This window comes from Cydia strobilella, chromosome 14 (assembly GCF_947568885.1).
Source record: "Cydia strobilella chromosome 14, ilCydStro3.1, whole genome shotgun sequence".
Taxonomy (NCBI): Eukaryota; Metazoa; Arthropoda; class Insecta; order Lepidoptera; family Tortricidae; genus Cydia; species Cydia strobilella.
Genome location: NC_086054.1, coordinates 3,271,676 through 3,296,713, shown reverse-complemented (window position 1 = coordinate 3,296,713; position 25,038 = coordinate 3,271,676). Strand labels below are relative to the sequence as shown.

The 25,038-nt window shown below is 39.2% G+C and overlaps 5 protein-coding genes across 20 annotated transcripts in view; 3 read left to right on the top strand and 2 right to left on the bottom strand.

Annotated features, from left to right (window-relative positions):
• LOC134747413 (DNA polymerase subunit gamma-1, mitochondrial) overlaps nt 1–13,782 on the top strand; it is a 50,328-nt gene extending 36,546 nt beyond the window's left edge. The window contains exons 18-19 of the mRNA XM_063682037.1: nt 10,261–10,377; nt 13,593–13,782. Of these exons, the coding sequence (XP_063538107.1) occupies nt 10,261–10,377; nt 13,593–13,782 (307 nt within the window). The remainder of the gene's footprint in view (nt 1–10,260; nt 10,378–13,592) is intronic.
• Nucleotides 1,445–7,553, bottom strand: LOC134747053 (uncharacterized). Of its 16 annotated transcripts, none has more exons than XM_063681622.1 (4): nt 6,455–7,553; nt 5,847–5,966; nt 2,318–2,388; nt 1,445–1,879 (listed from the first exon to the last, which is right to left on the bottom strand). In XM_063681622.1, the coding sequence occupies exons 1-4, from the start codon at nt 6,491–6,493 to the stop codon at nt 1,600–1,602; spliced, it is 510 nt and encodes a 169-aa protein (XP_063537692.1). In that variant the 5' UTR covers nt 6,494–7,553; the 3' UTR covers nt 1,445–1,599. The 16 variants fall into 16 exon arrangements, 13 of the variants coding, with proteins under 13 accessions (XP_063537692.1, XP_063537694.1, XP_063537687.1 ...); XM_063681624.1 differs by lacking the exon at nt 6,455–7,553 and adding an exon at nt 6,134–6,447 and having other exon boundaries at nt 4,067–5,966; XR_010128282.1 differs by lacking the exon at nt 6,455–7,553 and having other exon boundaries at nt 4,067–6,448.
• Nucleotides 13,783–15,215: 1,433 nt separating the features above from the next.
• Nucleotides 15,216–16,121, top strand: LOC134747052 (probable RNA-binding protein EIF1AD). Its single transcript, XM_063681610.1, has 2 exons — nt 15,216–15,461; nt 15,774–16,121. Exons 1-2 carry the CDS (start codon nt 15,339–15,341, stop codon nt 16,104–16,106), a joined length of 456 nt encoding a protein of 151 aa, XP_063537680.1. The 5' UTR covers nt 15,216–15,338; the 3' UTR covers nt 16,107–16,121.
• Nucleotides 16,122–16,233: 112 nt separating this feature from the next.
• LOC134747051 (speckle-type POZ protein-like) lies at nt 16,234–17,782 on the bottom strand. Its single transcript, XM_063681609.1, has one exon. It carries the CDS (start codon nt 17,671–17,673, stop codon nt 16,663–16,665), a length of 1,011 nt encoding a protein of 336 aa, XP_063537679.1. The 5' UTR covers nt 17,674–17,782; the 3' UTR covers nt 16,234–16,662.
• A 546-nt stretch (nt 17,783–18,328) lies between these two features.
• Nucleotides 18,329–24,674, top strand: LOC134747055 (ras-related protein Rab-30-like). The gene is made up of 4 exons (XM_063681625.1): nt 18,329–18,750; nt 20,072–20,255; nt 22,492–22,643; nt 24,045–24,674. The coding sequence occupies exons 1-4, from the start codon at nt 18,580–18,582 to the stop codon at nt 24,144–24,146; spliced, it is 609 nt and encodes a 202-aa protein (XP_063537695.1). The 5' UTR covers nt 18,329–18,579; the 3' UTR covers nt 24,147–24,674.
• The last annotated feature ends 364 nt before the right edge of the window (nt 24,675–25,038 follow it).

The window sequence follows — 25,038 nt, the reverse complement described above, 5'->3', positions numbered from 1 at the left end:
CAGGTGCAGACTCTGTCGAGGATGCGGTCGTGTTACGTCAACAGTTGGTGGAAATATTATCGTCTGCTCAGCTTCACCTGCGCAAATGGACCTCTAATAGCCCTGAATTTTTAGGAAGCTTGCCTGGTTCAGAGCTTTATTCAGATCAACTTCACAATTTCGAAAACGTTCATGATCTATCGTTAAAAATCCTCGGTTTGTCGTGGCTTCCCAAGGAAGATACTTTCACATTCAAGACCTCCTTGAATGATTGTCGCTGTACGAAGCGATCGATCCTCTCGGACATCGCTCGTATTTTTGATCCTCTGGGTCTATTGTCGCCTGTCGTATTTTTCGCAAAATATTTAATTCAACTTCTATGGGTTTCTGGTGTCGATTGGGACAGTGAGGTTCCAATAGCTATCGATCAAGAATGGCGTAAATTCAAATTGCAATTGGCGGAAATGAGTTCGTTGTCTATTCCCCGTAGAATGGTTGTATCTTTCGTATCGTTACAGCTTCACGGGTACTGTGACGCATCGGAGAAGGGTTACTGTGCTGTCATTTATTTTCGTGTCGTTCAAAATGACGGATCCGTTGTCGTGCGTCTCTGTTGCGCTAAAACGAAGGTGGCCCCACTTCGTAAATGTTCCATTCCGAGATGTGAGCTGTTAGCTGCTGTCTTGTTGTCGGATTTAGTTGTCTCGTTTACAGAAGCTTTGAAAGATTTTCACACCTTTGATGATATCCACGCTTGGTCAGATTCTACTGTCGCGCTGACTTGGATTCGTTCGTGTCCATCAAAGTGGAAAACTTTTGTGGCTAATAGGGTTGCACACATACAGGAAAACATCCCCCCTGAAAATTGGCACCACGTGTCTGGTTCGGATAATCCAGCGGATTGCGGCTCCCGCGGTTTGTTACCTGCTGATGTTCAGCGTTGGAGGTAATGGCGACCAAATGAAAGCAGAGAATCTGATATCTTAATTTAATGTTTTACAGAAGGCTGGTTAGAAAAAGTGGGCTTATCTACATACATGTAGAAGCTTATATAGTAAAGTACAGCGCCACACTATGACACTACGGATTGGTTAGGAACTATTACATACATTGACATAGCTAACAGCTTATTGAGCACTTAAACTAGTACACAATAGTTTCGGTAGATGTCACCTTTACATATCATAGGACGATTGAGAGACTTAATCTGTCTAGATTAGGTAAGTAGGTACTTAGGTATGCTAATACCTACTTATCTGCTACTTGTTAAGATAGGTCTTAACATTTTGCCACCCCTTGAAATAGTTAATGTTTTATGAGTAACATTAGGTATTTCAAAGAATAGGCTTTATACATTTTACCTATCAGTAAGGATGGGCAGAGTTCTTTGTTACGAGTTATAGTTAGGTAATTACTTAAAATTTAATTAGATCTGTGCCCATTCTTATAAATGAAACAACAATAGGAAATGATTTTTATTTTAAATAGGGAGTAGGTATTCTAATTATGTACATAGGTACTAGGTAAGTAAGGTAATTTAGGTACTTAATTATACTTATTAGACACTTAGTTATAATTATTTGAACTTTACATTAGGTTGGTACTGTTGGTAGGTATTTACTACTTATATGACTTCACCCGAAGTAGGTAATGGACAAATGTTATTGAACGCGCGTTGGATGTCCCCTCTGGCGGTTCGGATGACGGCCACCCTGGTGACGCCATCCCGGCCCGGCTGCGTCGCGACGATCTTGCCCAGCCTCCACCGGCAGGGCGGCAGACGCTCGTCTCGTACCAGGACGACGGTGTCGACTGCGAGGCTTGGGCCGCGCGCGCTCCTCCACTTCGTGCGTTCCTGCAGCGTTCCGATGTAGTCACGTGACCAGCGCCGCCAGAAGTCCTGCGTGATTTGTTGCAAAAGTTGATAGTGAGTTAATCGGTTCTTTGGTACATGGTTATAATCTTCGTCCGGAAGTGAATTTGGTGCTTTTCCAATTAAAAAGTGAGCTGGCGTAAGGACAGGATAGTCAGGATTTGAACTAGGTAAGGGACATAGTGGCCTAGAATTTACCATAGATTCTACCTGATATAGGATTGATACAAATTGTTCGTAAGTTAACAAAGATAACCCTAACACTCTTTTTAAATGATATTTGGTAAGTTTTATACTAGATTCCCATAGGGACCCCATATGAGGTGTATAGACAGGAATAAAACTCCATTTTATGCCCTCGTCTGCGCAATGAGATACTAGCTCGCTCGAGCTGTCCTGTAGGTATTTTTGTAAATCTTTTAGCTCGTTACTAGCCCCATGAAAGGTTGTTGAATTGTCACTCACCAACTCCTTCGGTTTACCTCTCCTGGCGATGAATCGTCGCAGCGCCGCCAGGAAATTGGCTGACTCGAGCCCTGTAATTAATTCGAGATGAATTGCCTTTGTTGCAAAACAAATAAACACTGCTATATAGCACTTAGAGACCTTGTAACCACGCCCTGTCCTATCTCTAATGTTATAAGGTCCTCCATAATCGATACCCGTGATAGCAAAGGGGGGGGAAGGATTTACCCTTGAGGGGGGTAAGTTTCCCATTATAGGGTTAGTAGTCTTTGGATTTGCTCTAAAACACGGAACGCATTTATTTACAATTTTCGAGGCTAACATCCTACCTTTTGTTGGCCAGATGCGCTCGCGAATAGTTGAAAGTAATAACTGAGGGCCAGCGTGCAGAGTACGTATATGTGCGTTTGCCATCAGTAGTTTGGTAAGCGCGTGCTCGTGACTTAATATTAAAGGATGTTTTTTTTCATATGCATAATGCGAAAGACCGATTCGTCCGCCTACGCGAACGAGTCCGTCCTTCATGAATGGGTGTAAAGATAATATTTTTGATTTGTTAAGAACCGGTTTATTGTTTTGCAATAATTTATATTCGTGTGGGAATGATTCCATTTGTGCATGTCTAATTAATGCGTGATCCGATTTTTTTAATTCTTCTACGGACAATGGTCCTGATAATTTATTATTTGGATTAATTGTTCGAGTTTTATTTTTTGTATTATATATAAATCGAAGTATGTATGCTAATACATGAATAAGTGTTTTATCGCTTGACCACCTGTGGAAAAGATATTGTATCGTGTCGTTAGATTCTGTGCTAATAGCCAAGGTGAGAGTTATGTTTACGTCGCTCTCGGCCTCGGGTGCATGATTTAGTGACTCAGAATCGTGGGTCGGCCATGTGTCCGGACTTTGGGTCAACCACGCCGGCCCAGACCACCATAACTGGTTGGTTTCCAGCTTGCCTGGTGCTACCCCTCGGGACAAAAGGTCGGCGGGGTTATCCTCCGAGCGGACCCATGACCACTCGTGCTTGTTTGTAAGTGATAATACTTTTGTGACTCTGTTACTAACAAAACAAGTTAATTTAGGGTTACTATTTTTTATCCAACATAATGTTATTTTTGAATCTGACCACAGGTTGATTCCGGAAACGTCACATTTTAATGCTCGTTTTATTTTGTCGACATGTGTCGCGAGCAGTAAACTGGAACAAAGTTCCAAATTTGGAATAGTTTGGGGTTGTATTGGACTTATTTTTGATTTTGAGTAAAGTAGGTGAACTTGTACGTTTCCTACTCTATCGCTTGATCGTATATAGATGGCAGCGCCATAGGCTTTAATACTACTGTCACAGAACCCATGAATTTGTATCGTTACATAATTGGGTATGACTGTACATCTCGAAATTTTCAATTGGTTTAATAAAAACAAGTCTCGATAGAATGTGTTCCATTCTTGGATCAAGTCTTGTGTTAATTCGGTATCCCAATCTAATTGAGCCTTAAATAATTTTTGAATAAATATTTTGGCTACTACAATTACTGGTCCCGTCAAGCCTAGGGGGTCGAAAATGGACGAAATTACCCCTAGTACCTTTCTTTTGGTGATTGGGTGTGAAATTTGGTTTTCTTTAATGGTATACATAAGCTCATCTGAGTCACTAGACCACGCTAAACCCAGGACCTTATGTGTTTTATCTCCAAATTCGGTTGTGTGTGTGTTTTGGTGTGTGTGTGTTTCGCTCACCCGTTTTATGATGACTTCGGAATTGGACTTCCATTTCCGCAGCGTGAAGTTGGCTCCCCGCAGGATCTCGTTCACCTGTGATGCAGTTTCAGCTACCTGATTCTCGTCGTCGCCGCCGGCGATAAAATCGTCCATGTAGAACTGGTTCGCTATGGCCTCTGCAGCTGCTGGAAATGTGTGTTGGTTTTCGTTTGACAATTGTAACAAACATCTGGTTGCAATATGTGGTGCTGACTTTAAGCCGAAACTTAATGTGGTCAGCATATAAATTTGGAGTCGTTGGTGAGTATTTTCCCGCCAAAATATGCATTGTAGGTATTGTTGATTTGGTTTAACATAAATACATCTGTACATTTTTTGTATGTCAGCGTTAATAACATATTGGTATTTTCGGAATCGTAGAAGTATATTTATGAGTTCGTCCTGTATTATTGAGCCTTTGTATTGGATATCATTCAAAGAAATGCCGTTATCAGTTCTGCATGAGCAGTCGAAAACAATTCGAATAGGGGTTGAGGGGGAGTCGCGAAAAACAGCTTGGTGGGGTAGAAAATTACATGGGCCATCATAATTATCTTGTAATTGAATCATATGGCCAGCTTGTTCGAACTCGCGCATGAAATTCACATATTTATCTTTAAATTCGGGGTTCCGCTCGAACTTGGATTCTAATGTTTTGAACCTCCGATATGCTATGTGCCTAGATTGACCTAACTTGGTAGGTGGCTGCTTTAATGGAAGTTCTATTTCGAAATTACCCTCAGAGTTGTGAGTGTGAGTTTTCAGAAATATATCCTCACATTGTTTTTCATCATAGGGTAAATTTGGTGCGGAACCCTCCTCTATTTCCCAAAACTTTTTTAATTGAGTTTCTACTGTAACTTTACATTGAATGGCAGACTCGGTTTTTTTTTTGTACGGAACCCGTGACTATCCATCCTAATCGCGAGCGTCTCAGAACCGGTAATCCGGGCCCGAGCTTGTATTTACCGGTAAGAAGTAAATCAAAGAATATCTCCCCACCGATAAGCAAATCTACATCTTGAGCTAAGTTAAACTCGTCATCAGCTAATTTATAACGCGACGGAATGTGCCAACGTTGCACGTTTGGTATTAAAATGTTGGTAGTACAAATTATAGGCGTAATAAAACAGGACAAATTCGTTGTAAAGGTTCCGTCTAAGGAATGCAATGTTACGTCACACGATTCTAAAAGGCTAGACACTTTTTCATTGAAACCTATGACATTTAAGGCAAGTTGTTCCTTGTTTAATTGTAACTTTTTGGCCGCGTTTTCGGTAATGAAATTTTCTTGCGAGCCATTGTCTAAAAATGCCTTCATTTTATGCACATTGTTATGCTTATCCCTAACGAGCACTTGGGCTGTTGTAAGGAAAACTGACCTATTTCGCGCATTGTTTATTTGTTTTTCGATTAAAGTGTTATTCGACAAGGTAGTCTCGATTTGACTAGAACTCGGTTGTTCGTCGATTAACGTTGATATTGGTAATCGCGTTGGTACGGGGTTACTACCTACATGAGTGTTGGTATTTGGTTTGTGTAGTAACGTATGATGCTTGCCCTTACATACTCGACATGTACTGGCCCTGCAGTTTGTTAAGACATGCGTTCCGGACAAACAATTAAAGCATAATCGTAATTTATTCACGGCTCGGATGCGCGCGATAACGTTTAATGCACTAAACTTTGGACACTGATTAATATAATGCGTACTCGAACAATACGGACACTGGTTACATTTAAACTGTTTGGAGGTTACCTTGATAGGTTCGGACGTGGTTACCATGGCCTTCTTGGAAGTGCTGGGTGCGTCCGATGGTACTGCTGGGCTGGTCGCTTCCAGCCGGTCAGCTCGGTTCTTTAGGAAGGTTTTGAAATCCTGCAACGAAGGCAATTTTCTCAAATCAACACTGTTTTCCCACTTTGATTGCAATCGACTGTCTAACTTTTTAACTAACATGTGAATAATTGCGAGATCCCAATTTTCGGTAGGTACATTTAATGAGCGCAAAGATCTCAAATGTTTGGAAATATTATCGCACAGACCTCTTAGACCCGAAGGAGTTGACGGTACCGGTTCCACGTCGAACAAGGCTCGCATGTGGTTGGTGACTAAACGTTTAGGATTATTATAACGTTCACAAAGCATCTGCCACGCGAGCATGTACGCGTCCTCGGAGAAATCGAGCGAACTAATTACCTCAAGTGCGCCGTCTTGTAAACAACTGCGTAGGTACTTATATTTTACGATCGGTGCTAAGCTAGCTTGGTTGACTAGGGCATCAAATGTGTCTCGAAATTGCAGCCACTGTGTTAGGTCTCCGTCGAAGCTAGGGAGGCTAATTTCGGGATATTTTATCGACTCACCGAGGGGTTGCTGCGGCGGGGCTTGCGGACTATGGTCATTTGGTGTTGAATCGGTATCTACCTTCGCCAGCAGCTTGCCCTTAGCGCTAAGTCGGTAAAATGTGTCCTCAAATGACATACGCTCGGCCTCGTGGGCTTCGATGTCCCCTTCGTCGCTGCACAGTGTCTCGATCCGGTCCTGTATCTCAGAGAAATCATTGTATAACTTTGGTAATTGTTCTAGTCTTAAGCTTATGTCTACAATTATTTCGGCCGTCAATGCACTTGAGTCGATTCTTTCTATAAATTTATTAAATACAGTTAATTTTCGCTTACAGACACCTCGTCTATTTTTTAACTGCCTAATTTCTAACTCTTCTAGAGTGTTTTTGGAAGTTTCTAACATGATTAAGAACGATTACAATTTACAATTTGTAGGAAATAAATCGATTACAATTAAATTTGGTAGGGAGATTTGGTAGATAGGTTAGGGAATGCCAGCTCACTTGCCTTCTCGATTGATGCTCGTGCGCGTGGCGTAGCTTGGTGATTGCCCTCGCTTGGGCGCTCCTTCTGCCTCTGGTGTGGTACCACCCACGTGGTCCCTTTGGTACTTGCGGTAGCCGTTCCCTGCTGCGGCTGCGGTGCCACGCACGTGGTCCCGCTTTGGTGGCTCGGTCGGCGCCTGTCGCGTTGGCTCAGGCCGCTCGATCGAGTGGTGTGGTCGCCTCCTAGTCACCTCTTCAGCTTCTTCAGGTCGGCGGAGCCCCACGCGGTTGCTGCCTACGTGGTAACGTTGCTCTCCCGGCCTAAATCAGGATACGCGGCGATTCCTCGACGTACCGGCTCGCAAATTTTACTAAATTTACTAGCGATTCGCTTTAAAGTACTGAGATTAACCGCGATTTAAACTAGGGGTCACCATTATGTTCAGCGTTGGAGGTAATGGCGACCAAATGAAAGCAGAGAATCTGATATCTTAATTTAATGTTTTACAGAAGGCTGGTTAGAAAAAGTGGGCTTATCTACATACATGTAGAAGCTTATATAGTAAAGTACAGCGCCACACTATGACACTACGGATTGGTTAGGAACTATTACATACATTGACATAGCTAACAGCTTATTGAGCACTTAAACTAGTACACAATAGTTTCGGTAGATGTCACCTTTACATATCATAGGACGATTGAGAGACTTAATCTGTCTAGATTAGGTAAGTAGGTACTTAGGTATGCTAATACCTACTTATCTGCTACTTGTTAAGATAGGTCTTAACATTTAATCCAGAATACGCTATGGTGGGCGGGGCCTACTTGGCTGTCTAATCCTCAAGAATCTTGGCCACAATCTGAGATCTTTTCAGATCAAGCCGCTTCGAACGAGCAAAAAATCTACAGTTTGTTCACAGCCTCTAATATATCGTTGATCGATAACATATTGAATCGATTCTCGTCTTTACAACGCATATTGCGTATTTTCGCTTATTGTTTTCGGTTCATGCATAACTTGCAAAATTCATCGTCGAAAATTACAGATCCGAATCTGTCGTCTGAAGAAATTACGAAGGTTCTTCATTTCTTCGTGAAACATGTCCAGGAGCGAGCCTTCGCTTCAGAATTGCGGTGCTTGTTGACAGATAAGTCCACCCACTCTCTATCGAAACCCATGCGGAAATTGGCGCCGTTCGTGGATGAGCGTGGATTGCTAAGGGTGGGCGGTCGCCTCTCTAAAGGAGACCTGTCGTTCGATGTGAAACATCCACTGTTATTGCCTCGTGATCATAGGTTGACCACGCTGATTATTGAGGATTACCATCACCGGTTTATGCATCCTGGATTGCAAACGTTGCAAAATTTGTTAGCCCAAGAATTCTGGGTTCTATCGGCAAGAAGGGCTATAAATACGGTTATTTCATCTTGTATGAAATGCTTTCGCGCTCGGCCTAAAGCGGCATCTCCTCCAATAATGGGCAATTTACCATCGTTTCGAATCAATCAAATCAAACCATTTTCGTCAGCGGCAGTCGACTACGCTGGTCCCTTTGACACAAGCCTAGCTCGGGGCCGTGGTCTACGCACATTCAAATCGTATATTTGCGTTTTTGTATGCACTGCCACCAAAGCAGTACATCTTGAGCTGGCTTCAGAGCTTACGACAGAGGCCTATATTGCAGCGCTGCGCCGTTTCATATCGCGCCGCGGCCGATGCTCAAGGCTGATCTCCGATCAGGGTCGAAACTTTATTGGCGCAGCCAATATGCTCCAAGATTTCATGGCTAAGGCTTCACGTGCAGAACAAATTAATTTCGTTTTTAACCCGCCCGGCAGCCCACATTTCTCTGGGTTAGCCGAAGCTGGTGTAAAGTCGGTAAGACACATCTCGCTCGCGTCGTGGGCTCTCAGCGCCTTACATTCGAGGAATTTTATACTATTTTGACCCAGATTGAGGCGATGCTGAACTCACGGCCTTTGTCCCCAATTAGCTCAGACCCTAACGACCTGTCAGTTTTGACCCCCGGACATTTCCTTACGTTGGAGCCGCTCACCATATTGCCTGAAAGCAACATGGTCGATGCGAAATTAGGTCCACTTCAGAGATGGAAATTGTTGCAAAAGATCCATCAAGATTTTTGGCGCAAGTGGCACCTCGAATATCTGCACACATTGCAGCAGCGCCACAAGTGGTTCGATAGCCAAAAAAACATTGTCGTCGGGACGCTCGTGCTCATTGTCAATGAGCAATGTAGCCCCATGAAGTGGAAAGTTGGCCGGGTGGTTCAACTCCATCCAGGGAGTGACGGGATTTGTCGAGTTGTCACAATTCGCACAGAATCGGGCGAACTTAAACGTCCGGTAGTTAAACTGTGTCCTTTACCTGTGCAAAACTAAAGTGCATATTCACTATTGCATAGTTATAAATATTAGTTTTAATTAGATGTAGATCAAAGTAAAAAAATAATAATAGTAATACGAATATAAATCCTAAGCCATAGCGTTTCCATCTCATCCTCAGTTGTCAATAACAGTACGAACTTGTGGAAAATACATTGTATTTTGGTGAGCGGAAAATGTTAAGGATTGTAGCTTCAAAATAATTCGCATGGCAACACTATCGTTTTAAACTTTAAAAAAAAAAAAAGGATTTCCTTCTCGTTTCGTCAACGTATCATGTCGGATCGCGCATTGTGCAGCGCTAAATTATCTCGTGGAATAATATAGTATCGTTTACGTAAAAGGTTAATTTTATGTGCAAATCGTGTGGGAACATTGTGGAAGGCTGCTCAATTGAGGAAGTGCTGATCCTGCTTATTGCGGCATCGACGCTGGACTGGTGAAGGTAACTCGGGTTCAAGGTAAGTCCGGGCAAGCCGCGAGTCTGAGGATCCTAAGCCAGTCATCGCCGAGAGCTGATCCATCATCTACAGCTCAGCAAGGTGAGTGCTTCTAACGGTTGACCCAGCCTATCCTCTAAGTTCCGCGATATAACTTCTCGTTTCTCGTCTTAAAAAATTATTAAAATACAGTCCACGTAATTCAACATATCGAACAAAAATAATCCCATTAACAGCTCAGTATAATCCTAAAACGTCCCTGGCAACGGGAATGCACTTATTCTTTAGCGCACCGTGTATATTGTACATTTCAACCGATACTCATGGTTGGGTTATTTATAGTTGGTCAAGCAAATCTTGTCAGTAAATAGGAATAAAAAAACTATACTCATCCTTTTATTTTAGGTGCTAGTACTAGTGTAAGACTAAGATAGTATAATTCTCTCTGTCTATGTTTGAAATGAGACAGTCCCTTGACAAACTATACTTACAGGTTCTGCCTTAGCTTTCACGATGAAGTCCGCTATTTGGTACCAGAGGAACAGAAATATGAGACAGCGCTGGCGTTGCAGATTACCAACCTGCTTACAAGAGCATTTTGCTCTCAACGGTAAGTTATAGTTATAAGTTATCTGTATTCTCTTTTTTTTTTTTCAAATAGACTACAGCTGTTACCAGTGGTAATAAGATGGTAAAAACAACTGGGAAAAACCCCACATTGCCGGCAAAGTGGGGCGTCACTCGCAGCGCCGTATTGAACTTAGATTGCTATGCATCAAAATCCTGAAATTCCTAAAAAAATTATTTTACAACATACAACAATGTAAATTTAATTACAATATTACAAAATTAAAACTAAAGTTTAATCCATACTAATATTATAAATGCGAAAGTCTGTCTGTCTGTGTGTTACCTCTTCACGCTTAAACCGCTGAACCGATTTAGTTAAAATTTGGTATACAGATAGTTTCAGTCCCGGGGAAGGACATAGGATACTTTTTATCCCAGAACTCACCCCTCAAGGGGGTGAAAAGGGGGGTGGAAATTTGTATGGGGAATCAATAACCGCTGAATCGATTTAGATGAAACTTGGTATGGGGATAGTTTGAGTTGTGGGAAAGGATATACAATAACTTTTATCCCCGAAATCATCCCTTAAGGGTATAAAAAATGGGGTGGAAATGTATAGTGTGGACCAATTTGGGGGGTGAAAAAAGGATGGATTAAAAAGCAGATTTGTTTAAGAATTAAGGTACCCAAATTACTAATTCCACGCAGACGAAGTCGCGGGCAAAAGCTAGTCCAGAAATAAAATAAAAACAAAGTATAAAATATATTTAAATATAAAAACAAATGCAATTACAAATACCCCTTCAAACAAGTCGGACTGCGGCATGGACCCCATGACACTGGCGGCGTTACCATAGATTAGTATATGTTATTACTGTAATAGATAAGAAACTCTCGGACATTTCACGTTCACGTCTCTACTAGTGCTGCCCCTAGCGGTCCTGCTCTCAACTAATGAGACTGTATATGCAGTAAACACGCACACATGTACACACACACGTACTTATGGGTTCTTTACCTACATGTAACAACTTTAATATTGGAAACTGATTTATGTATTAATCTTTGTCGTACCAATTTCCATTTGCTTAGAAAACTACATAAATCAGTTTTTCAGAATAAATAAATGAAAACTTATGTTGAATCAAGTACAATATATTATTTATAAGTACCTACTTATTTACATACGTTCCATTCCAAGTAACTAAGACACATGCAAATACAGCGACGCTTTAAGCGCACTTCCGTGAAAATAACTTAACAGCAAGTATGTAACAATTTATTTCCTGACTATGTTTTAAACAATAATTAGAGGCAACCTAATTCATTTCTTCTTCTTGATCCCAAAATAACTTGGAAAGCTTCAATAGTTTGATCCAACTTTTTTTGATTTAATTTAGATCCATTTTTGTCGCATATTTCATAGTTTTGAGAACATTCAAGCTTTTTATCCACAATTTGTGGTGCGGTGATCTGGGTGTTACAGCGCATTAGATTAGGTAGATTTTCCTTTTTTAGGTTCACTGAAATTGCCATTGACAACATCGAAAAACTTATCGAAGAAAAGCACGATACCTGCCGTGTCGCAACTTTATTCTGAAAGCTTTTTAATACCTGAAAATATATTAACAGTTAAGATGTTATCAAAAGTATAAAAAGGTTATTTTACAGCGAAACAGGACAAGTGTTGAGCATGCATTTTAAGGGTGTGCTATTGTCACATTTAATGTTAGGTAACAAGAAATCAGTGAATCGGGATATTATTCATGTAAAATGTCGACAAAGGTAACGTATTGTGGTTGGATTTTATCAGTAGATGTATGTCTTTCTAATTTTGGCAGGTTGTAGTTGATTTATCAGATTAAGACCTAGGCACGGAAAATAGTATCTTAATTATGATAATCAGAGCAACGTGTATGACGGGCCTTACGGGCACTAAGAATGGTGCTAGTTCAACGGCTGTTATTTGAAATGTTACAATGTTCCATGTTCCATCGCCAACATTTCATAAATATGCTTTACCCGAAGCCTCTATCAAAGCTTTTGATAAAGATGAAATAATAAATAAATGTTCAGGAGGTATATATATATTATAAACTCGAAAATTTACTTACCTTGCCCTTATACCGATGTACATACAAGAAGGTACACAGATTCGGCGCGGCCCGGCCGGCATTGCTTTTCATCTTGCCTGCGTTGGTTTGGTTGAATGAGTAAGAGCACAACTCAACACAACTTACAAGGTTGGTTGTGATATAAAGAAACGCTGTTTGTTAATATCTTAACATAAATCTGACCAAAAATATGTTTAAACGGAATTTATATTAAAAAACAACTTAGAAATAATTTCAAAATTTCCCGTCAAACCAAACGTCATTTGGTTTTTTATTCGTCTAAATACGTCAGTCTGTCATTGTACGGTGTTTGCACTACATATTAAAAAAACTACTTTTACGTTTCAAATTTATTTTGTTTCCTAGTTCATTTGCAACGTAAGGTTAGTAACACTATCAAAACATTTTTTATTAAAATATATTCTTCTAGATTTAATTAAATACGATTAAGTTACCTGCTTAAATATTTGTTTTGATATATTTTGTTTTCTACTATCTACACACAAGAATGATATCTAGCCACACTCAGCCCTCCTTATGCTAAAGGCGGTATCTCAAAAACGAATGAACTGGAAATGGAACGTTATGATTCAAATTTAAGGTACTTATTTGCATGCAATCTTCAATTGAGATACCGCTTTTTAGCTCAGCAGGGCACCACGGCTGAGGAATATATGTCCAGCATAACCCAGAGATGGCATTATTATCAGCATTACATTACTCCTCTTCAGAGATACTATACCAGGCGTTACCTCTCTGTATCGCAAGGGAAATACGTTGAAAGAGGTACGCGCCAGCGCCAGCCCTGGGGTCCGCTGAGGTGTCGAGTTGTCGACCAGTAGGCCGAGTACATGATTGGCGCGACAGTATCTCGCCGCGAGATGACTACCCGTCTTTTACTAACTGTATGAATTAAAGGAGGACGGGTAGTCTATGCCGCGGCGAGATACTCTCGCGCCAATCATGTGCTAGCCCGGCAGCAGCGCCGACAGTGCTCATATGAATTTTCATTTTTAACCGCTTGGAACGCGAGTCCCACTCGCACTTGGCCGGTTTTTCTATTCGGCATTATGTGACGCCTTTTGTAGTTTTCATTGTGTATTAGAGTTTAAAATAAGTAACTGTACACTTATATTTTCAGAGTCGGCATAAACGACCTCCCGCTCTCCGTAGCTTTCTTCACCTCAGTCGAAGTGGACCAGGTGCTACGTAAAGAGGCGGACTTATGCTGCACAACCCCCTCCAACCCGCACGGCTTAGAGAAAGGCTACGGGATACCTAGTGGGGAATCGTTGAATATATACCAAGTGATTGATAGATGTAAGAAATAAAATATTTGTGCTACCTGTGTTTTCTTTATTTTGTTATATATATATATAGCTATCCATGCCGTAATCGGCAACGGCTACCCTAGCTAATTACGAGCGTGTGCTCTGATATGGCTGGCAAAGCCGAACTTATTTTTAAAAACTCTATCGCAGGTGGGGCAGTACTATATCGGCCCAATCCCCTAGCGATGAGAGCGGTTTTTCTCTCAGGGCACAAGTTGGTGTCAGCATCTAGGAGCGTTCGAACATTCCACGCCCCGATGCATAGATATTTACATTTAAATGTGCGTTATATCTATCTTGCTTTACATCGTGTACAAAGCATACACACAGGTATTTTTTAGGGTTCCGTACCCAAAGGGTAAAAACGGGACCCTATTACTAAGACTCCGCTGTCTGTCTGTCCGACTGTCACCAGGCTGTATCTCAGGGTTCCGTACCATTACTCTCAAAAACGGCAAAAAAATCACGGTTGTTGTATGGGAGCCCCACAATATTTATTTTATTCTGTTTTTAGTATTTGTTATAGTGGCAACAAAAATACATCATCCGCATGTGAAAATTTCAGCTGTCTAGCTATCACCGTTCATGACTTTCATGAGATACAGCCTGGTGACAGACAGACAGCGGAGTCTTAGTAATAGGGTCCCGTTTTTACCCTTTGGGTACGGAACCCTAAAAAGGTGGATTCATGTTGCACAACCCCCTCCAGCTCGCCTTAGAGAAAAGTTACTGTATCCCCGGTAGTTATTCTAGTGAACAAACTTATTCAGCAAAATCACCCTAAGTAATACTTTTGGATTTTGTTGTATGACTTGTATGTATATTACGGTCACCCGGAGGGGACTTAAATGGACTGTTATGTACAATAAATCAACCTTGTTATCAAAATGGAGTTTGCTTGACATGTAGAGATTCAGTGAACAATTATCACTCCTCCAAACATCCCACTACAAAAATTGTAAAACGTTTTCAATAATTTCTATTATACGGTGACTACCTATAGCAGTTATTGGCCACTCTTAACAATAAGACTTCTATTGGCTTGTTTCTTTTTGATTTCTTAGGAGTGGCCAATTACTATAGCAGTCACCCTATATCTATCTATAATCGGTTGCAAGTCGAGTGTTCAGTATCCAAGGCGGTTTTCTGTGGTATCGATCATATTAAATGTGGGTTTAGGCGTCTACATACATATCTTGAATAGTTTTGCAGACAAATGTCATTGTGACAGTTCTTTTCTATTAGGTTAGCTGCCGTATAACTCATTGATGCTTGAACTTCTAGTGGTATTTATTAAAATGAACCTTATGGTGCTGATAAAAAGGATTAGATTAGTATATAGGGTAATAGTCCGTAACGTTGAAATTGGTCATTTTTATTCCACGTTTCGTGACATTTCTTGTAAAATCACATCACTGCTTGTTTTTGAATTATGTTTCTACATATTTAAAATTAACTTGATTTCAGTTGTAAACTTAGCTGTTTAGCCGAGATATAAGAAGATACTATTTTAACTCAAGCTATTGTTGCAGTGATTAATTATCATTGTTTACATCATGTCGAAAGTTACTAAAAGGAAACATGTGATGAATGAAGCTTTGTGGGACGATTTTGAACTTCCCAAGGAAAACCAGAGCATTGTTAAAGTTTTAAAAAGTATGGGAAACAATTTGCATCAGGTATTGTTTTTTTTTTTCGGTTATATATTTTTGTTTACTATCTACATAACCTAATTTTGTGAAATGTTTGATTCATATTTTTGACATAACAGAATATATTATTCATTTATGATTATTTTCTGTGACATACTGTTATATTTTATAATTTAATTGGATAAGTAATGTAATCCTATTTCTACATGAATAAGGACATATTTATAATTGTATGTAAAGTGTGCTAAAGAGAAAATGTTAAATGACGTGTAACGCTTGTTATCAATAAACGATTGATTTCTAAAATTGACTTGTAATGTGTACTTTAATATTTTTTAGATAACTACACCAAGCGGAGAAGAATATTTAGTATCTATGCCAATAAAATTCAGAAAAAATATATGGGTAAAAAGAGGAGATTACACACTTGTGGAACCTATTCTTGAAGGCAATAAAGTGAAGGCAGAAATAGTGAAAATAATTAATAAAGACTCCATTAAATATTACAAAGAAAATAATGTTTGGCCTAAGGAGTTTGAAGACAGTAAAAGTGATGTAAAACAAAACAATGATGATGATTTGTTTGAAAATACAAATAGAAATAGGATACAGTATCATAGTGAATCTAGTGATAATAGTTCAGACTCGGAGAGAAGTAGTGATGAAGAATAAAAATATATTTATTTACTTTTGTCTTTTATTGAGCAAATATAAATATTTAATTTCTAATATGAATGAAATTATACCTTTCATGCATTCATAACAACATTTGACAGTCATTCAATTCAATAAATTAAATTTTTCTTCTGCATTCCTTGCATTTTTAGTTTAATAATACATATATTAGTTTTGTAATAATCTAATAATGGGTGACGTTCCCAATTAAAAGGTACCACTTTGTCGCTTTCCATAAAGACGAAATTGGCCTGTATCTTTATACGAATAAACCTGTCAGAGCGCCCTTATGACAAGCGACAAGGAGGTACCTTTTGATTGAGAATGCAGGGGCGTAGCTAGAGGATATGGCGCCCGGGGCAGTCACCGAATTTGCGCCCCCTGACGACTGACAAAAGTTTCCCTGCTGCTGCCTTTTGCCCATTTTGGTGCCCCCTCTTGGATGGCGCCCGGGGCACTTGCCCCCCCCAACCCCCTAGCTACGCCACTGTGAGAATGTCGCATGGTATTGCATATGTATTTCTTTCTAGTTTGATATTCAATAATGATTATTTTATTTGATATCAGTATCAACATCATCATTCACAATATATTCATAGATTCTCTTAATCAGATCAACAGATTTCACTTTTGCCCAGCCTTCAGTCTTAGTGATCAGCTTTGCTTGACCGTCCTTTACGAATTCAAGCGTCAGTTGCTCCAATGTGGTTGCCGAATGGAGTCCAGCCAACTGCAAGGTTTCTATAGCATTTTCAACAGTTAATTTCTTGTGTAAAGCTTCCTCACACAGGCTCTTCAGCCTGCTAAGTTGGTAGTAATCCGCAGCAGCCAATAACTTTTCAGGATTCTCATCTACGCTTGGACCTTTATCTGTATAAATGAAAGTCAATACTTCTCGTAAAATATCAGCATCCAGAGGCGATTCCAAAACATTGGTATGACATTCTATAGTGTTATGCTCAAAATGCGCTTTCAAAACAGCGCTCCGACTTGCCAAAACAGCCTTATGCACTTTAAATTCAACTCCTTCAACCGATTTCATGATAACGTCAGAAAAGAGCCCATTCTCAAGCAAATTTTCAAAGTCATTGCTTAGCTGGGCTGCAGGAATATGTGTTCGGTCAACTTTTATATCATTTGTAATCATGAACTGAAATTTGAGCCTTAATGTTCCATCACTAAGTAATATAATATCCCGTTCATTGATAATATCTCTTTTGTATAAAGTTGTCAAGTACTGCCATTTATTTGCCTGGACCGTGTTGTAGTCTTTCTCAATCACGGAGCGCTCCTCGTATCGTTTCAAGCAAATGGTTAAGATACATTTCAGAAAAACAGGATTAGGGGACAAGTAGTAAATCTCGATTAAATTATTGTCTCTTCCTAAAAATTGCATCTTCAATTGAAATTTAGGCTCCTTCAACTCAACGTTAGGATCTGAACTCTCAGTCCTGAATTCTCTAGTTGTCTTATCTAAGAGATTTATGAAATGAGGTATTGACCATATTATAGTATTTATTTTCCTCTGGCCTTCTGTGCGTGACGAGTAATTTATACAAGACATATTCGACGTTTAATTGCACACTTTGAAGTTAATTAAGTCAGTTACCGCAATAATGAAAGGTAATTTGAGAAGTAAAAAGTCCGACTTGATTTATTTATTGATTAATGATTGCAAATTGATTGCATTGCACTTGATTGTTATGTTCAAATACTTTCATCCTGCATTTATATCAATGACAATATTATTTAAAGCATTATTGTTCAGTGTTGATTATTTATTTAATTGATTAGATTATATATATATACATTCGTACTTATTTACAGCAACTCATGAAAATTATATTATGAACAATGATTATTGGTGTGCATTGGTACTAGAAATTTTAATTTGGAGGTAGTATAAAGGTTTCAGAACGTTAAAGTCAATTTGACATACACGTTGTTTATAAAGCCACATCTCTTCTTGCATATTTTTAAGAAGAATATAGATGCCATGGATGCGTTTAAATTTATATTTATTACATTTTTGGAATACTTATTTTAAATTAATACTTTTATTCAAAACTTTAATTTGAATCTCTAATTTTTACAACATATTTTTTTTTAACGTTATACTATAATAATATAAAATATATTTTACATGTTAAATACTATCATGCTTTGTACATGCTCGAACAAGGTCTTGATTGACGTTGAATTATCGCTTTCGCATCGGCATCGCAAATCGCACTTTATTTCCCATTGTTTTGGGAAGGTCTGTTTACTCTGTTTCGCGAATTTAATCTGTATTACCTTATCTAATCAAATAATGGTCTTTTGATCACGAAAAAATCGTGTAGTATATACAAGTGTTACTAGATAATGTATTAGGTAGTCAAGTCAATTATTCATCAAAGCGTAACGCGAAGTGGCTGGGTTAATTTATTGTTTTAAGTTGGAATTTCGACAAATGTGATTCGGTGTCGCTATGGAGGATTATAAGTTTCTCTTTAAAGTGGTGCTAGTTGGTAATGCTGGTGTGGGGAAGACATGCCTGGTGCGAAGGTTCACTCAAGGTCTATTTCCTCCCGGGCAAGGTGCTACGATTGGGGTCGATTTCATGATAAAAACAGTTGAAGTCGACGGTGAGAAAGTGAAGGTGAGGATTAATTGCGACTTTGGACAATAGTTGCGTCACTTGTATTGTTTAAGTAGGTGTTTTTTTTTTACGATTGTATGCCATATGTTTGTTTCAAATTTAAGGCATAACACCTGCTAGTCCTTGGAGTGTTCTGTTTTATAATTCGTAAATAATTATATCTAAGGTGTAAACAAGTTACTAAGTGTTTCTGTTATGAAACTTGCAAAAATTTGCATTGTGATTTTGTCATAAACTAATTAATATTCTAAATACAACTGGAACATTTTATACCTAATTAAAATAAAATAATCTCTTAGAAATTATGTTTTAAAGTTGCATGGTTGTTTAAGACATTACTTATAATAGAGAAACAATCAAAATTTAAAATGTAGGTAGTGGTCCGAACAGAAAAACTGTTAAAAATATATGACCACATATTCATTTTACTAATATTAGAAATCAAGGTACTTACATGACATGACGTGATCACTTTTTATACTTAAATTCACTTTAATTAATATAACGTATTGATTTAAGGAATCACACGTAACAATTTCATTTCATTTTTTAAAATTTAAATTGTAATGGCCGCATGGTCAGTGAGCCTGACTCGCTGCGGACTTGTTGCTTCGACGGGAAACTGAATGCCAATGACAAACAGTTCACCGGACATCTTTTACCTGGTGTAAAAATGGCGCGGTCCGCCAGGTGTCGCCACTGTTGCCGGAAACAAGAGTCAAATAAAGCACTAGACTGGTGATAATTCGACGGAAACAGATATGCTCTCTCAATTATAAAGCTTCCAGTGACGGTCAAGTAATTTAATAGGATAAAATGCAAATGTAGTTAACTGAATAAAGTTAACAAGACAGATATTAAATTAAGGGTTCCAAATTAAAGAAAACAAATTAACTGCTTCTGGGTCAGTAATAGTGGTTGTGGCATTCAGACATTCCTATTCCTTACTAATATTACAGCTCTAAATCTGCCAAGAGGTAAACAGAGTCAAAAAACTGGTATTATTTAAAAAACCAAGTGAATTTGTTTTGTTTTATAATCAAAAAAAAAACAGGTTAAAAATGTTTGCATAGTGTTAAACTATATGTTACAGTAGGCCGAGCACATGATTGACGCGACAGTATCTTGCTGCGAGATAGACTACCCGTCTTTTACTAACTGTATGAATTAAAGGGGAACAGGTAGTCTATGTCACGGCGAGATACTCTCGCGCCAATCATGTGCTAGCCCGGCTGGTAATGTGTTAATTTAGACATATAGTACACCTCCCTGGTAAGTTACTCTTCAGTGTAATAATAAAGGCTGTTTTTATTTATATCAGCTACAAATATGGGACACAGCAGGGCAGGAGCGCTTCCGCTCCATCACGCAGAGCTATTACCGATCAGCGCATGCACTCATACTCGTGTACGACATATCTTGCCAGCCCACCTTTGACTGTTTACCGGACTGGCTACGGGAGATTGAAGAATACGCCAGTAATAAGGTGCTGAGGATATTAGTAGGTGAGTTGTCCTTTTTTGTTGTCGTTGTGTGTTATACTTTTTGCAGTCACGGACCATTTTTACAATTTAAACAATTCCACAGACCCCCGTCAAAAAGTATTTTAGGAAAATAATAAAAACCCTTATTTATATTTACTTTTATGATAAGTTTAATTACTTAGGTAAACTTAGGTCTCGTCAGGTTTACTACAAGATTTCCTAATAAGTATGTTTACAGTGGGTAACTGACCTACTGCGGACCAATGATAAACATGTAGACCCCACTTTAAGAAACCCTGTCATATAGGGAACAGATTATATTTTAATTTTATTTATATTACTTTGTTAGCTTTTCTTTATATTTCTTTGAGCCTTTCTTTGTACTAAACAACACCAATAACATCACAAGACTCAAAAGGTGGCAAATCTTGGAACTAGACCAGAGAGAATAACCCACTCCCTCTCTTCACATAAAAGGATGGTGGTTAATGGACCACCACCTGGAAAAAGAAATTTATAGTACATACAATCTGATTATGGCTAAGAAAGCCGATGGCAGATGAAAGTAGACAAACAAAAAGAAAATTGACTCACCACTGGAGTCCATCTAAGCAAATTTTGCACCTACTTTAACAGAAAAAAGTGGAGGAGTGTGACGGGTTAGAATTAGAATCACAACGGATTGCGTGCGTATGACTCCATATTACCTACCTAAAGTTGTTTCAGTTTCTCAGTCTAAGGTAACTGACAACGCTCTGAGCTCTCTCTCTCTTTAGCTTTTTTCTACCCTTTGGGTGTAGGCCTCCTTCATTTTGCGCCATTCGTCGCGGTTCTGTGCGACTTGGAGCCACTGTTTCCCCACAGTCTTCTTAATGTCGTCGTCCCAACGCATCTGGGGTCTACTTTGAGGACGCTCTTCCCCCCATGGTCGCCACTCGAGTAGTCGTTTGCTCCACGAATCGGTCTTCCGTGCTTTATGACCAGCCCATTCCCACTTCAAAAACGCTCTGAGCATTGTACGTTTAAAGTGGCAAGGCCATATGGCCCAGCATATGCCGTCATTCCTATAAGATTTTAGAGAATGTGTTGTTTAGAAATGTACGTAAATTGTATCTGACTAATCAAAACATCTCTGGAAACAATAACGGATCAGTTGGAAACAAATTACGACATCCGAACTGCGAAACGATATCGCACAAAAGTACTTATTTGTACCGATAACAAAGGGTGAACTTAAACTTTTGACCGGTACTGTATACACAACAGATTAAAATCTGGCTAAGCTAACTGCACCGTATTTGATAGCACAGAGGGTGCAAGTTAAGATATCCCTATATTTTGCAAGAATAAAATATTTGATTCTGATTCTGATTCAAGTGTTATTTTAAACGTCATAATTTCATAGAAGTTTGACATTTATGATTGATAACACTTCCACAATCCACAGTCCAAACTCTGTTAAACTAGGCAAGCCGGTAGAAATCGAGTTCCATTAACGCCCTAGCTAAGCTCAAAACTGACAATTAGATCAATGTATGTGAATCATGGTTGGTTGGTATTAGCAATTTACATAAAAGATTAGCTGACTAATCCACAAAGCCGCTTTAAAGTCGCATGATATAGTTGCGAATGGCAATCGGATTAATGTGAAATAGTAAACTGACTGCCGTGTACTTTACAGGGTGTCATAAACTTTATTGAATGTAAAACCTATTAATTGGGGTCATCCATTAATTACGTCACACGAATTTCTAGGGTTTTTGATCCCTCTCCTCCTTGTCACACTTGGTCACATTTGGCAAACCCCTCCCCCCGGTGTGACGTCACATTTTTTCAACGAAATCGGCAAATCGAATAAAGTATGTATTATTAATATTTTATCAAAATATTTTTGACAAAAAAGAAGTATTAGTAAAAAATTATTAGAAAAGAAAATAAAATGTATAAAAACGATTACATATCGTTCCAAAAACTTGTTATTTAACTGAAAAATAGGCAGTATGGTCTTAGCCTGTCCAGAAGGACGAATAAAAAAAAAAAGATTCATTCTAGTGAAATTGCTAGTCAAATGCCGCAATGGCCGGCGTAATATGCGGTTCTTGAACACTTCATAAAGAGCTTAGAGCTTATAATATGTGTGTAGATAGATAAAAAGGCACACAAGGAACGCCGTGTTGTATGGAGATTGTCCGTCTTGAATACCTATTTACTAGTCTCTAATTATGTAATTTGGATAACAAACCTTATTACTGTTCAGGTAACAAAACGGACCGCGAAGACCGCGAGATCCCGCGGCACATCGGTGAGGACTTCGCGCAGCGGCACGGAATGTACTTCCTGGAGACGTCCGCCAAAGAGGCCGACAATGTGGAGCGGCTGTTTATGGAGATAGCTGTGGAACTCATGGAGGTATGGGCACGTTATCATTTTAAAACCAATAAAAGATTCCAATCTCACATTTTACCCTCTTAGATAATGATTTGCGGAATTCTTGAGGTAGTCTACGGACGTTAATTATGGAAACAAGTATATAGCATAATTTGTGTTAACACATTATGTTGCGAAAAAAGAATATATGGTGTTCTTAATATTGTCTTAGGTTACCGCGATATTTACTCATGAAATAAAACTGTTAAAACGGATTATATCGCGTATATTGAATTTATAATACATCCCGACCTATCTAGCTTTATCGCGTATATCTTTACTTGAAAATAGTTGTATTGTATTAACTAGCCTTATGAACCGATTTTGCATGTAGAACCAGCCTTAAAGTTTATAGTTTATTATGGTTCATTAATTTTGTATGTGGGTCGTTTTCCACATTGCAGTTTTTCCTCAGTCACCCGTTGATCACGATCGCTGTAAAGGGTTCGAAACGTCGGGATGTATTATAAATTCAATATACGCGTTATAATCCGTTTTAATACTTTTATTTTATGTTATTCTTGTATTAGTTGAATGTTTACTTTTAGACACACAATCCCTGCCAAGAGTGCTAAGCTAGTAGTTAAGTAATCTAACCGTATCATACTACGAGTATAAATGCTTCGTTTTATACACTAAAGCACAGAATAAGTAATAGTATTATCATACAGAACGGCCACGCATCGCCCCGCCCCGATTCGAATTACCTCGCCCCGCGACAGCAGAGTGACGGCCGTTTGCCGACCGCTCAGTACTGTTTTTAAGCAACTTACACAATGACGCGTGTACAGACGTGCCTTTCACACATAGAAACGCAAGTGATTTTTGATGTTAGCGTGTCCGCCATGTGACTAAACTAACTAAAAACTCGTAACAGTAGGCGAAGAATCAATTGGTGTCACCAAAGGTTAATATCAATCGAATAAAGCATCGATTCCCACGCGGTAATTTGATTTAGTCGATGTTTCAAGTGGCAGTAAAATCTGTGCTCCGGTAATAATACATATGATCTAAGCTATTTGTAATTTGTGAGAATGAAATGTGTATTATTTTTTAATTTATGGTTTTCAAGTAAAGTATTTAATTTACAACAAAATGAATACAGATCCTACCGTAGTAAGGAATATTGTAGACGCAAAGTTAACTGAAGTAGATGACCCTGCCGACTTAGTACTACTGTCAGGTGTAGTCTAATTTACAATATTTTAAGCGTTTTAGTCCCAATCAAATTTCGGAAACTTAAAGAAACTAACAAAAACTTAAGTAATACCTTTGTCATACTGCAACGAAATTCCCCGTTATTTTCCATAACAGATTCCGTATGTTTTTTTTTCCAAACTCACTTGCTACTCTGCCTCTTTCTCAGCTATATGTTTTTTTCAGCAAGCGAAATGCAAAGAACTACCGAAGTACGACGGCAGCCTAGGGCCCATCAACGGTAAGACTACGTCCGTCGGCGATACCTCATGCTGCTCGCGCTCCTAAAATACACCTTAACTTCTTGCAATAAGAGTTACATATGATCAGTTAGTTTTGTTAACAATTAGTATCTATAGTTGAGTCAAACATTCGCTGCACGCGAATATGTAGTGTGCTCTCTGTCACACCTACTTACGGCGGGCGGCGTTCTGTCTCTTTTGCTATCGCGTGCAGCGAGTTTTGAACACAACTATGACATCAAGTTGTACCTTAACTCAATGCAATATGGTTTAATTTCGACGAACCATGACTGCCTAGGACCCATCGTTAGCGCTCGTAAACATTTGACGGGGTATCTGTATGTATTAACTGCCGCTTCTGCACCTTAGCGCAGCAGCGCTATCTATTGACCGGAAGTTATTTAAAAGCCCATCTCAGCTCCATCCATTGAGCGCTTAGAGCTGCGGTAAAAATATCTCAATTTCTGTTCAACTGATAGCGCTGGAGGAACGTGATTTTATATACGTGATATTGTGTCGGGCTTCTTGTTTTATTAGTCCACGATTGACAGCATCTTGGCGCTGTGGACACGAATTATCTCTGACGACCAGGGCCCGTACAGGCGCCATCAGATATATCGGAGCGGCCGAGGTGCTCAAAATATCTGAACACGCACCTAGCGCCTTGACAATAGAGGCGTGTTGAGATATTTGTGAGCACCTTGGCCGCTCCGATATATCTGATGGCGACTGTACATTGTCGTTTTGTGAAGATATTTCTGCAGTCTTTCTAATTCACAGATACCCCGTTTTCATGGTATGGACGTATAGTCTCCATCTTCTCAAATGATTTTTACGTCTAAGACGGTAATCTGTTAAACAAAAGGCATTGTTTCTATTATGTGAGCATTCGGCCATTGTGTGCCATTGTGTCTGACAATGGCACGCGCCGTAGCACG

Excerpts from the sequence above, each read along its gene's own strand:
- LOC134747053 (XM_063681613.1), bottom strand. The coding sequence starts at position 4,684 with ATGCGCGAGTTCGAACAAGCTGGCCATATGATTCAATTACAAGATAAT.
- LOC134747052 (XM_063681610.1), top strand. The coding sequence starts at position 15,339 with ATGTCGAAAGTTACTAAAAGGAAACATGTGATGAATGAAGCTTTGTGG. Across the intron at positions 15,462-15,773 it reads TGGGAAACAATTTGCATCAG|ATAACTACACCAAGCGGAGA; the intron begins GTATTGTTTTTT and ends AATATTTTTTAG.
- LOC134747051 (XM_063681609.1), bottom strand. The coding sequence starts at position 17,673 with ATGTCTTGTATAAATTACTCGTCACGCACAGAAGGCCAGAGGAAAATA.
- LOC134747055 (XM_063681625.1), top strand. The coding sequence starts at position 18,580 with ATGGAGGATTATAAGTTTCTCTTTAAAGTGGTGCTAGTTGGTAATGCT. Across the intron at positions 18,751-20,071 it reads TCGACGGTGAGAAAGTGAAG|CTACAAATATGGGACACAGC; the intron begins GTGAGGATTAAT and ends TATTTATATCAG. Across the intron at positions 20,256-22,491 it reads GGTGCTGAGGATATTAGTAG|GTAACAAAACGGACCGCGAA; the intron begins GTGAGTTGTCCT and ends ATTACTGTTCAG.